The following is a 13301-nucleotide window of genomic DNA, read 5'->3' as shown; positions in this document are numbered from 1 at the left end:
GCCCGAAGGAGGAGATGGGCTCTGGCTGAAAGCCATTTGAGGCTCCAGACCTGTTTTCTGATTTATGGGAAGTCACATGACTGGGATCAGCTTTGGAAAGCCGGCCCCAAACGTGGAGGCCCGGGACTTCCAGATTCACATAAGTGAAAAGACAAGCTGGGTTAGGGGTCAGAGCACCGGGAATTCAAAGGCGGCCTGTGAACTTGGGCAGGACGCTTCTCCGAGCTTTGGGCTTCACATCTGTGCATAATACCATTTGTGCCACATTACTCAGGGGTTTTATATAGAAAATGGGTTCTAGATCCTAAAGTGCTAAAGAAAAGTGAGCACCTTTGAGTACCCACATCCGGCAGCCATGGAGGGCTCTGGGCTTAGTATCAGAAGGCTCCTCCACTTATTAGCTGTGTGACCTTGGCCCAGTCCCTTCACCTCTCAACACCTCAGTTTTCCCATCTGCAAAGTAGAGATTGTGATATTCCCAATACATTCCCTCCCAGGCTTGTTCCGGGGCAAGTGCTCTGTAAACTCCTGCTATTGATTTTCAGTTATTTTCCAGTCCTGTCCAGCTCTTTGTGACCCCATTTGGGGTTTTCTTGCCATTTCCTTCTCCAGCTCACTTTACAGATGAGGAAGTTGAGGCAGACAGACTGGAGTAACTTGCCCAGAGTCACACAACTTGAAATGTCTGAGACTGGGTTCCAAGTCAGGTCTTCCTGACTCCAGTTCTACGTTCTACCCACTGTGCCACCCTGCTGCCCTTTTTTGTAAGCCTTGATGTCCCCCAGACATGGGAATTGTTTTTACCATGCTAGGGTTCTAAAGAGGGATTATGGGATAGTAGACTACGACTTTGGACTCAAGGGACTTTATTTTAAATCTGAATTCTGCTATTTACCAAGACTTATCTCAATAAGTAAGTCACTTCTCTCCAAGACTCGGTTTCCTCATTTGTGAAATGAGTCAGCTATTCTAGAAGACATTTAAGGTCCTCATGCTCTATGTCCCACATTGCCAGGAGGTCAGTCCCCGACCATAGCAGAGGTCAGGACACCGGCTCATAATCCCCCAAATACGCCCCAACCTCCCCCAGTCCCACCTCCGGTAGCACCTACTTGTCATCTTCCAGTGACTGGCCCGTGATGACGTTTTTCCTCTCTGGTAAGTAATCCCAGTGGATTTCTCGGATGCCCAGATAGTAGACCCGGGTGGCTCCCTGAGTCGGAGAAGGCCATAGCGCCAGGATGGAGAGCAGGGCCCCCAGAAGCCACCACTGGCCCATATCCTGCTTAGTTCTGGCAGGCGCTTGGAGGGGCAGCTGTTAGCCTGCAAGAGAGACACCAAAGAGGCCCTGAGTCTAGGTGGCCAGAGGGGCTGCCAGGGAGGGATGGGCAGAGGCCCAGAGCTGTGGAAGGAAAGGGAGAGATGAGCTGGACAGCAGGATAGTAAGTACCAGGATGCACTGCTGCACACTCAAGGGATTGTGGAGCTGGCGGGGCCCTTTGGGATATGCTGGTCCAACCCCCCTCATTTTGTAGAGGAGAAAAGCTATTTTTTACTTTTTTGCACTAAGACTTCCGCGACACTGTGTATGTAAATAAATATGCGTGCCGCTTGGAACCGAGGACTGGGCACCTCTTGGGTGGTGCCAATTCCAGCCCGTCTTTATGTGCAGTACAGCGGGAGGAAGGATTAACTGATTCTGCCAAGTGACAGAACAAAGACAAACACAAACCATCACAAAATGCTGGAGTGCCAACCTCCCGCTCCAACATCTTTTTCACCTTCATGTGGATTTGGCCTGTGGTCCACTAAGACAACCAGCCCCTTCTGACCATCTAACCGCTTCCCACTTAGCTCACTCTAACGAGAGGCCAGAAACTCAAAGGAGAGTGCGCTAACTTTGGGACCCTAATGAATTTGTGGCAAAAATAAAGATTAGGGAACTCAACCCTCACTGGGACTCTTAAGGTAAGACGGGAGCGAGACCTCAGTCTGGGGCCTGGAAAATGGGGCTAAGCAGCGCCCCAGAGGAGCCGAGGATGAAGAGAAGGAAGCTAATAGGAAGAGACACTCAATCTGCAGCAGCCTCCGCTTCCCCAGTGCCTGAGATTACAGACAGCTGCCACCACACCTGGCAATTGATAGAGTTTTTAATTGCATATTCAGTTCATTAATCCTTTATTTTTCTATGTTGTTAATGAAGAAACAGAAGAGTGAAAAGCATTTTGATGCTTTTATGGAGGATGGGAGAACAGAGAACATTGTTCCCTGTCCCGGGGTACAAGAAGGAACACGAAACCGCCAGATCCCGTGTATTAACCCTTTCCTGTGTGGCAGCTACTAGGCAAATTGCTTGGAAGAAGGCCAAAGGAAGACCGGATTCTGCTTGGTCCCCGCCCTCAAGTACTGGGGAGACAATGTAGAAAACAACTGGAAACATGGATTTTTAAGCACCTACTATGTGCTTACAAATCTGATCTCATTTGGTCCTCACAATAATCCTGAGCAGAAAGGGCTATTGTGATCCCATTTTATAGGTGAGGAAACTGAGGCAGACAGAGATGAAGTGACTAATCAGGGTCACATATTTAGGGAGTGTCTGAGGCTGGTCTGGTACTTAGGTCTTCCCAACTCCAGGCCCTGCTCTTGAGCCGCCTCAACATACCAGGAAGACAGAAGGTGTTAACGTGATTTGCCTCCCCGCCACTTCTGGGTTACCGAGATCCCTTGGGAGCACTTAGCCTGCCTGCCTTTCCTGTTCTCCCTTCCCCCGAGACAAGAGCGATGCCATTTCCCACTGAGGGCCACAGACACCTCTCTGGAAAAAGGAGAAACTGATCTCAAAGAACCAGAATTTCAAAGAGGAAGCGACCTCAGGGCAATTGGTCAAGCTTGTAGGGATCCCTCCACAACATCCGGCCACTTCTGCTATTAGACTGGTCACAAGGAACTCACTTCCAAGGCAGCCCGTTTGACTTTTACACAAGGAACGAGCTAGAGCACTGATGTGTGTGAGTCTGGACACATCCCTTCCTCTAAGATGGACCTCAGTTTCCTTCTCTGCAAAATTAGATCGGACTAGACTCTGAGGGCCCCTTTTCAGGCCTATGATCCTGCCCCAGCATTGCCTGGCAGAGGTAGGCTGAAATATCCCCAGCATCCCCACCTTTCCCCCTGGGCAATCTGGGAGCCAGAGAAGCAGCTTGTGATTTAGATGAACCGTTCTGACCCTGGGAAAGGCCAGTGCTAGAATCCCAAGATGTCAGAGATAGAAGAAGATCAGCTGATTAGTCTGAAACCATTTTTACATATAGGGAAACTGAGGCCCAGAGAGCATAAGTGATTCAGCCTCTTCCTCTCCTATTGAAGCTGTGGTAAAACCAAACTAGATGGTGCCAAAATCCTGATTTGGTCTTCTCTATTCCCTTGAAAACTCTGAGGGGTTTCTCAGTCCCATTTGACAATCCGTACTTGGAATTAGAGGCAACTCTCAATCCCCAGATCAATCCAAAAGTCCCCCCACTTCTCACAGTGAAGCTAAGAAGTCACCCCCAGAAATAGACACAAGAAGAACTATACAAGCACACCTACAGGCCCCACCACGCACGCCGCCACAACCCTGGTCAGCTCCCGTGGCAGGTCACCGGACCAAAACCATATTTGGCGAGTTTCCCAAGGCTCCGTCCACAGCCCCTCTGTCCTTTGTCCTTTGACAACCTCATTCACTCCCGTGGCTTCAACCACCACGTTTACACAATTTAAATGCTGGCTCATTTGAGGTTCATTCAATCCATATTAATCACACAATCAAGCGTCTGGTAGCTGTTTTCGACAAACTCCCAGGACACACTCTTTCCCTCCTCAATGAATTCCGTACCTCACTTGCCGTCTTTTTCTCTTCTCCATCTCCTGCCCTCCTATTAAGAAACATTAGCATACATATTGGCGTTCCTCCAAACTCTCTCTCTTCGCGCTGCCCTGTCTCCCCTGGCGTTCCCCCCAAACGCGGGCCCGGCCCTCAGCAGTGGGTCTTCCTGCCTCGAGTCTCTCCCCACTCCGGGCCAGCTGTCAGACCTGTTCATCCCCATGCTGTTCCTTGGGCCCTGCACTCCGTCTCCCACCTACGAGCACCTTTGCTGGCTCTCCCCAGGGCCTAGAACTCTCTCCTTCCTCATAGCTCCCTTAACTTTCTTGCCTTCTGTAAAGTCCTTCCTCCTCCAAGTGGCCTTTCCCAGACAACTCCCTTAGTCACAGTGCCTTCCCTCTGAGATCAACTCCAAAGTAATCTGTATCTAGCTCGTTTGTCCACGGTACACACAGGGAAGTGGGCTTATGATCTAGATAAGATCTAGTCTGGGGAAGGTCCTAGTCTAGAACGCCAAGATGTCAGAGGTGGAAGAAGATCAGCTGGTTAGTCTGACCCCATTTTACATACAGGGAAACTGAGACCCAGAGAGGAGAAGTGATTTGGTCTCTTCCTCTCCTATTGAGGCTGTGGTAAAACCAAGTTAGATGGTACCAAAATCCTGATTTGGTCTTTTCTATTCCCTTGAAGCCTGAGAGGATTTTACATTCTGTCTCCCCCCATTAGACAGCGGGGAACATGGCAGGACCTTAATAATGCTCATTGACTGGCTGACCTCAAATACCCCAACTTCAGACTCCCTCAATTTACCTTCACCCCACCCCAGCTATCCCCCTGACTTGGCTATTACCCACAAATGCCCCACTTCCATAATCATGAGCTTTGCAATCCCTTCATCTGCTCACAATCTGCCTTGTATCATCGCTAACCCATCATTGCCACAATTCCCCCACAATCCTCAGTTCCTTCCCAGGCCATCACCCCTACATTGTCTCCACTGGCCTTCTTGATACCTTGGTGAATCCACTGAAACCTACCCTTGTCTTCTTCCTTCCCAATTGTATTTTAATTCCAAATTCTCTCCTTCCCAGCTCCCCTTCTTCCACCAATCGATAAAGCAAGAAAAGCCAATATAGATATAGTCGAGCAAAATGAATCCCTACATTAGCCATGCCCCAAATAAGACATGCTTCAATCTGTACCCAGAGTCCAGCGGCTCTCCATAGGGAAGTGGGAGGTCTGCCTCCTCATCAATCCCCTGAACCATCGGGTTGCTGGGAGTTCCTGAGTCTTTCAGAGTTGTGTGAATTTCTGCTGTTATTGTACTTGTAGAAATAGCTCTGCTTTCTGCTCACTGCACTTTGCAGTCTTCCTGAGTTTTTTCCCCCTTAAGGTTCTAAGTCTTTCCAAGTTTTTCTGAGCGCATCCTGCTTGTCATTTCTTCTGACACAATAATATCCCACCACATATCATTGAGTCACTCCCTAGTGGCTCCCCAATTTCCAATCTTTTGCCCCCACAAAAAGAGCTGCTAGAAATCTTTTTGTCCAAGTTCCTCCAGCATGGCCCTGGGGAAAAAGGGTCTCTTTTGAACTACAAGGTTCAATGGCTCTGGGGGCATAAATTACAGGCAGTGGTGTCAGGCCCAGATAGAAACGATCCTAAGGCTGGCCTCTTGACTTAGAAAGCCACAAATTAACAAGAGCTATGGCATATTGTATTTGTTATTTTTTTAAACCTTTCCTGACACATTTTAATCAGGCCGTAGGCCTTGAGTCTGACAGTTCTTGTCTGGAGCTCTTGGCCTCCTTATCCTGGCTTCATCTTGTCCTGGTAAGCCTCAGCCTTGGCTCACTCCCCCTCCTTGCTCCCTACTCCCCTCCCTCCTTCTCATGTGCTGCTGAACGAAGCTGAGGAAAACTAGGAATCCCTTCAAATGGAGGCTGGGCAAAATTCTGGGCCTCAGTGGAACGGGACAATGGCTGTACACCTCCCTCATCAGGTCACTGTCTCCTCGCCACAGGGCTTTTCTCAAGCTTTCTCATCCCTCCCCGAGCCTCCTTTGCTTCCTCCTCCTCCTCCTCTCAGCTGAGAGCTTTGCCTCCTAGCTACAGATAAAATGGAGGCATAATACCAACTACTCTGCAAGCACAAGGGATTGACAGTCTAACCTATCTTTTGCCAACAGACTGCTTCACGTAGCCCTCCATTGCTTTCTACGAGCTCCTTCCCCACTGCCCACAAACATGCCCATGGCTTGCCCACCTTTAAAAAGATCTCCTCTCACTCTCATCCTCTCTTTTGGGGCTAAAACCCTTGAGACTTTCTACAATCGGACCTCTGCTTCCTTTCCTCTCATTCTCTTCTTTTCTGACATCTTCATTCAACTGAAACTACCCTTTCCGGTCCCGCTCTCCCTAACTTCCCTATTATCGTCCATGTCCGTGCCTCCCGGGCACCGAGGCTCTCCATGAGGTGTCCTCTTTGACTCGTCACTCTCGTCCCAAGTACTGCCAAACCCTAGCATTTCCAACTTTGGGACAGCTCCCCTTCTCTCTTCTGACAGTGCAGGCCCTCATCACTTCAACTGTGGACTATAGCTGTTGGGGGGGGTCTGCCACAAGGCTCTCCCCTTTCCAGAACATCCTCCATTTAGCCATCAAATGGATCTTCCTTAAGTTCACAACACTGCCCTATTCAATTAAGCTCCAGTAGCTCCCTATTACTCCCAGCATCAAATGTATAAAATCCTGTTTGGCTTTTTTAAAAACCCTTTCCTGGTTTCCATTCTTCTTACCCTTCTCTCCCTTTTGGGTGTTCCAGTAACACAGGCTTCCAGGCTATTCCTCAAGAAAATCCCAACTCCCAGCATTCCCAGTGGTTGCCTCCGTACCTGAACCGCTCTCCTTTCTTCTGTCTTCCTCGAGGTCTCCTCTGAAATCTTTCCTTCTGCGAGAAAGCCTTTCCAGTTCCCTTTCAGACTCCCTCTAACATTATCTCTCCCCAGTTGATCCTCTATGTCCCTCTTTTGGACACAACTGTTTACATGTTATCTTTCACCGGCACCGTCCCCTCCCACGTTACACTGTGAACTTCCTGAGCACAGGGACTGACTTGGCTTTTCCTTGGGACCTCGGGGACTGGCACAGTGACTGGCACGGAGCACAGGCTGAAGACGGTGGGTGACTTGACATTTTTACCCCCTTCCCATCTCAAGGCCTCAGTAAAATGAGGGAGCTGGACCAGCTGGCTTTGAGCAAGGCTCCTCCCCTCCCTGAGCCTCAGTTTCCCTCTCTGTAAAATGGGAGTTGGACCAGTTGGCCTCTGGGGTTCCTTCCTATGGTCACATAAGCCCATGTACCCTTGGACATCACAGTTATATGGTGTTACAGGAACAGTGTCTGCCCAACCCAATTTGAAACATCCTCAAGACTGAATTGGGCCAAAAGGGGCTAAGGCTCTAGGTGTTCATTTAATTTCCAGCCCAAAAACAGAACCTGTTCCCCGGAAGTGGGGGACTTCAGGCTGAGACACCAATGTGGCTAGCACAGATCCAGGGAAGCTACAGCCCACTGGATCGATGCTGCATCCTTGCTGAACACACTTTTTGCTAACTGGCAAATGGTGTGTCCATGTTTCACTTTCTCCTAATCCTGAACCTGAATTTGGGCCTATCTAGGGCAAATCTGGTCTATGTCACCTGGGTTTACTGATTGATTAATCGATTGTTCCTCTACTGTGGTATCATCATCATCCTCATGATTAAAAATAGCATGCATGGGGCAGCTGGGTGGCGCAGTGGATAGAGCACCAACCTTGAAGTCAGGAGGACCCGAGTTCAAATCTGACCTCAGACACTTAATACTTCCTAGCTGTGTGACCTTGGGCAAGTCATTTAACCCCAATTGCCTCAGGGGAAAATAAATTAGTACACATATAGATCCTACTACGTGTGGGCTCTAAATAAATGTTTAATGAGCAAATGAAGGAATTATGCAGAGCTGTGCTGGAAGGCAAATTAAAAAACCAATGAGGGCATGTACCATTTATAGAAGAAGGAAGGAAGGAGCCGGGAGTGGGAGAGAGCACATGTAATCTTGAGCAAGTCCAAAATCTGTGAAATAAGCAGTACAGTCCCACCGGGACCCAACCCCAGCCCCCAGCACAGTGCTCTGTGATGTTCACGAGCGAGTGTCAGGAAATTATGTCTGCAGGTCTGGAGTCTAGGAATGAGAGGGGAAAGAGAAGGGAGAAGTACATGACAGGAAGTACAACTGGGGCAGCAACAAAGAGGAAGGGCAAGAGGGCAAGAGCTAGCCCTCTGCCAGAGGGGATGGGAAAAGTGGTCCTGGACTGAGTGGACTTGGCAAGGTCTCAGACTCAGATGGGTAGATCAGCTTTGTTCTACCCTGGGAAGTTAGCATCCTGTCCAAAGAAGATGTAAACAACAGGTGAGAATGTGTATGCTGTTCTTTTAAGGTCAAAGTACAGGAACATTGCATTTCCATCCCTTCACCTGGAGCTAGGCAGGCCGGGCCAAGAAAAAGGTCAAGTTGAAGTATTCCCGTCCTAAAACACAACAGCAGATACTTATTGGGAGGGGGGTCCAGCACGCCAGACCCCTTCTGTCCACTCACAAAATTCCCTGGGGGAGGCCCTCAGCACTGAGCCCTTGCAGTGTGTCTCCCCCTTTCAAGTTTTTCCTCGTTCTACCCCATCCATCTTCCTGTCAGCTGTCAACTGGACTCTCCTACAGCTCAGATTTGAATGGCCCTGCTCAAGAAACTTCAATGGATCCCTATTTTCTCCAGCATCAATGAAAATATCTTGTTTAGGGTTCAAAGGCCTTCTAACTTTCCCTCATCCATTTGAAGCCCCCACCCACCAACTCTCGAACAGCCTGTAGGCAATTCCTCAAACAAGATGCCCCACTGCCAACCTCCCTGCCATTGTTCTTGGCTGGCCCCACACGCTGGGCCGGACCTTCTGGCTTCCCTGCCTCCCTTCAAGACTCAATTCAAATTCCCATAAACTGCTACGAGACAGAATATTTGAAGTGGGGGCCTTCAGGTCAGAAAACGTCAGCGAGGGAGAGCTCTTAGAACTGAAAAGTTCCTTAGAACACAGTATCAAAGGCAATATCGTCTTCTGGACGCCCCAGGTCACAACTGAGTAGGTCCTAAGCAGAAACAAAGTCAGAGCTGGGACCTTAGACCAAGGACCAGAAGTGTTTTAAAGCCCTCTGATCATGGGGTCCCCGTGGGACTGTACTCCTTATTTCACCGATTTGGGAGAGGCAAGAGACTTTAGAGGCCTTCTAATCCGACCTCCCCATTTTACAGAGGAGGAAACTGAGACTCACCATGTGAACATGGGTTTCCCAGAGAGCCAGGCTGTGACGGCGGCTCTTTTGGCCTCTGTAAGCAGCTCTCTCTCCACTATGCCCTATGGCTTGGTACAGATAACTGGGGAAGTCGAGTTCCGAGACTTGCCCGTGAGTTCCTGGGCTCCTCGGTGGCCAAGCCAGGGTCAGAGCCCGTTTTCCCCGGGCCCCTCTGCCTGGCTTCTACCTCGGCTGCCCGGCGACACCCGGGCCCGGGCCTCGGCCCACAGGACCAGGCTAATTCTTGGCAGGCCCCGGGCCGTCTGTGCTCCATGTGGAAGCGTTCAAAGCGAGGCCTTCAGAAGCTGCTCCTATCCTCACATTACCAGTTTGCAAACCACATCAAAGCGAGCGCTGACATGGGGCTGCTTGGGGTTTGGGGAAATAGTTTAAGTGGTTATACCACACTCTTTCACACTGATTACTTCATTGGCCTCTGGGGTGGGGGTGGGGGAGCAGCCCTGGGAGTTCCCAGGAAAACGCAAGGCAGGGAGCCTGAGAAAATGGCACCTTCCATTCCCCGGCCTCGCAGACTTCGGCTGAGGAGGAAACTGAGGCCCGGAGGGAGGCGGGTTTCCCATCTGCCTGAGGTTTCGCGCTGGCCTCAGGGTTTGATCTCGCAGCCCTTTCACCAGCCTCAGCCTCAGCCTCCTGACCCCTAGGGCCAGCTGCAAACCTCGGGGGCCTGCAGAGTCCCAGGGGAGCAAGAGAAGCGAATTAGCCGCTTTTTCCAGCCAAGCCTGGGGCTTCCCCCGCCAGTCAGATTATGCAGAAGCTTTCAAGGAAAGGAAACTGAGGTTTCCAAAAGGGAAAGTGACTTGCTGGAGCTCGAAGAGCCGGTGAGGGGGAGGGCCTGAATAGTCCCCCAATGGGATGCTTACATTCTCCCGGCCTTGGGGTGGGGGTGGGGAGGATGGGGATGGGGGAGGGGCGCTTCTGGTCCCAGCCCTTCATTTTAATGAGGGGGAACCTGCAGCCCAGAGAAGAGCCAGGGCCTTGCCCACCCAGAAAAGGAGGGCGAGAATCCGCACCCAAGCCCTTGGCCCGGGGCACACTTGCTCTCGCCCCCAACCCCGTGCCCCTGGGCCCTCTGGGGCCAGACAAGTTGGACCCCGAAGGCTTCAGGGAGGGGAGCGGGAGAGGAGTGGGCCCGGGGGGAGGAGGGCGGGAAGGGAGGGAGAGGAAGGGCTTACCTGGTCTCCCGGGCCCTTCCTGGCTCCGGTCCAGAGAGTGTCCCGAGCCCTTGGGATTGGCCCAAGTTGGGCCGAGATCCTGACTGGGACTCCCAGAGGCCCGGGCCGGGCCGGGGCCCGGGGGCGGGGCCAGGGGCCGGAGGCGGGGTTCGGGGGCGGGAATGGGGCGTCTTTGTTATCTGGGCCGAGAGGAGAGCGGCAGCTGCCGGGCCCGCGCCCCATCCTGGGCGCACCCCCCAATCGGCGGCCGCTGGGCCCCCTCCCCAGAAATCAGCCAGCCTTGCCAATGGGGTTCTGGGCCCCCCCCCCCCCCCCCCCCCCCCCGCAGGGCGGCCCAGGAGACGGGCCGGAGAGGCCTCGGAGCAGACTAGGTGGGAGCTGGGAAGCCCTTTAGAACAGGGGATATCACAGCTGAAGGGCCCTTAGAACAGGGGCTATCAGGGAACTAAAAATGTCAGGGCCCTTAGAACCCAGAAAGGCAAAGCTAGGGGTAACTCAGAGCCCGAGAACCCTTAGAACATAGAACAGCAGAACTGGAGGCAAAGATTAATGTTGGAAGGATTAAAGAGGGATCATAGAGTTTAATCCCTTCATTTTCCAGAGGAGGAAATCAAAGTCCAGAAAGGACAATTCCCTTCATGGCTTCTTAGATTTAAAGCTAGAAAGTACCTGAGAGCTTGTTCTGGTCCAGACTCCACCGCCAGGAGAGATGAAGCAGCTGAGACCCAGGGCCAGCGAGTCACTCGGCTGGATCCCGCAGGAATAAGTAACAAAGGCCGGGTTCCAAAACAGGCCCTCTTGCCCAAACCCGACTGGCTCTGAGGCCCAGGGCCCGAGGCCTGCTCCCTTTCCCCAAATAACCGCCTTCTCCGCTCCCAAGGCTGCCTCTTCCTGTCTCGCTACTTCCTCTAACAGGCTGCCAGGCTAGGCATAAGAGGGCATCGCAGCCGACCGCGTCCCTTTAACTGAAACCCCAAGGAGAGTCTCAAGGAAAGACGTCTATCAGAAGTCAGGAGGTCTGGTTTTGCTACTTACTAACATATGTTGGGGAGTCTTGGCCAAGTCACTTATCTCCAGACCTCATACGTCATGGAACACTGTAGGCCTCGCTGATCTCTTATGTTGCAATGTTTATAGGTTGTTATCTTTTATCCCCCTAGCCATCTATCTATTTAAACACCCCCAAATCAGCCTCTCACAAGGCAACGGCGATAAAACCAGAAAAAAATTAGGACAGGGAGGATTTTGTTCCCAAGTCGCAACTTTTACTAGTGATGTGACCTTGAGCAAGTCACAACATATCTCCTTTCTGAAAAATGGGAGGCCTACGTAGAGCAGGAGCTAAATCTTTTCTCTTAAGTCTCTGCTGCTGGCAATCTGGTAAAGTTCCGCATCCCTTTTCAAATGCTTGTTTTTGAAATAACTGAAGGGAGAGCTAAATTTCAGTTAAAGGTTTCTGTCAATAGATATTCTTTTTTCCCCATCCAAGTTCGAAAACTCCATGAAATCTACCCAGAGACCCATTGGGAGGGAGATGGTTAAGAAATCCGAAACTTGGCTCCCTTCCAGCTGGAATATCCTCTGTTCTGGATTCTGAGGATATGGGATGTCACGGCTTGAACAGGGCCTTAGAACAGGGAATATCTGACTCAGTCTTTGTGGATCCCAAGATCTCTTTCAGATCTCCCAAGATGCCCCGGAACAGTAGGGATGTGTTTTGAGGTGAAAAGAAATCTCATTAAAAGAGATCCTTCCAAAGAAGGTTGGGAAAACCTTAGGAAATCCATAGTTATTGAAGAAGGGAAGGAGAAGCACAAGAGAGAAGGCCCTAAGCTGGCTCAGCAAAGAAAGGAAGAACATGGGGGAGGGGAGATGGGGACCCAGAACCTGCCTCCATCCATGGTCCTTACTTGTTGAAGAGGTGTCCCAAGCTAGGAGCAGCTGTGGTCCTGGTGGCTGGTCTCACACAGTGACTTCTTGTGACTTGAAAGTCTGAGCCATGGCCTTGGGAGGAGGATGGGCCAAAAGCATGGACCAGGAGGGCAAAGTCTCCGTCATAAAGCTCTAGAGGTGGCCCACTGCCCTTAGGGATCTGGGAGCTGACCTGGGCTTGCGCCTCCGGCAGATTGGAAACCCCTCAGGAAGATGGGAGGAGGCGGGCATCCACGTCACCACCCCAGCTCTAGACACCCCCTTCCACCCTGGACCTTGGAGCACGGTGGCCCAAGCAGGAAGGTGGGAACAGGATCATTAAGCCAGGGTCCAAGTCCAGGCACTAAGGTTTTTATTGCAGGGAGGGGAAGGAATGAGACACTGTGACTCACAGAAGCCAACAGGAGACGTGAGGTTATAGAGTTCCGCGAACCATCAAAGGGCCAAGCTAGGCTTGCAAATGGGCCTTGAGGAATCACTGGGGGCAGCCCCGCCTTCCTGCTAATTGTGGGCTCACTTCCAGCTGTGAGAAAGGAAGTGACTATCATTGCTTGGATGAGCCCTGCTCTGCCATTCAGAGTTCAGATCTAGCCATCCATCCATCACCCTTGAAAACTCTTTAATGATGATGATGATGATAACGGTAATGATGATGGTGATAAATGGCCTCCTTCCTCCACTCTGCCTACTGACCTCCATGACTTCCTTTAAACCTCAACTAGAATCCCTTCCTTTACTGGAAGATCCCACCCTTCTTATTTCTTGGTCTTTCCATTCATTATTCCTTACTTGCCTTCTCTATTCAGCTTGCTTTGTTCATACTGGATTGCTTGTTGTCTCCCCCATTAAATTGTAAGCCCCTCGAGGACAGGAACTGTCTCCCGCCTCTTTTGGCATCCATCCCTAGTGAGTAGCACAACATCTGGAA

General features: G+C 51.1%; 1 protein-coding gene across 3 annotated transcripts in view; it reads right to left on the bottom strand.

Annotated features, from left to right (window-relative positions):
- The window catches only part of HEPH (hephaestin), a 59019-nt gene extending 46358 nt beyond the window's left edge, over positions 1 to 12661 (bottom strand). The window contains exons 1-2 of one of the 3 annotated variants that reach the window (XM_074277728.1): positions 12352 to 12661; positions 1113 to 1323 (exon numbers count right to left, since the gene is read on the bottom strand). In XM_074277728.1, the coding sequence (XP_074133829.1) occupies positions 1113 to 1279 (167 nt within the window). In that variant the 5' untranslated portion in view covers positions 1280 to 1323; positions 12352 to 12661. Of the gene's footprint in view, positions 1 to 1112; positions 1324 to 10441; positions 10563 to 11110; positions 11471 to 12351 lie in introns of those variants that run through there. The other 2 variants (XM_074277727.1, XM_074277729.1) reach the window with 2 other exon arrangements.
- Positions 12662 to 13301: the final 640 nt, after the last annotated feature.

Source organism: Sminthopsis crassicaudata, chromosome X (genome assembly GCF_048593235.1).
Source record: "Sminthopsis crassicaudata isolate SCR6 chromosome X, ASM4859323v1, whole genome shotgun sequence".
NCBI classification, from domain to species: Eukaryota; Metazoa; Chordata; class Mammalia; order Dasyuromorphia; family Dasyuridae; genus Sminthopsis; species Sminthopsis crassicaudata.
The sequence above is the reverse complement of the archived record's forward strand: the minus strand, read 5'-3'. Positions and strand labels throughout refer to the sequence as shown.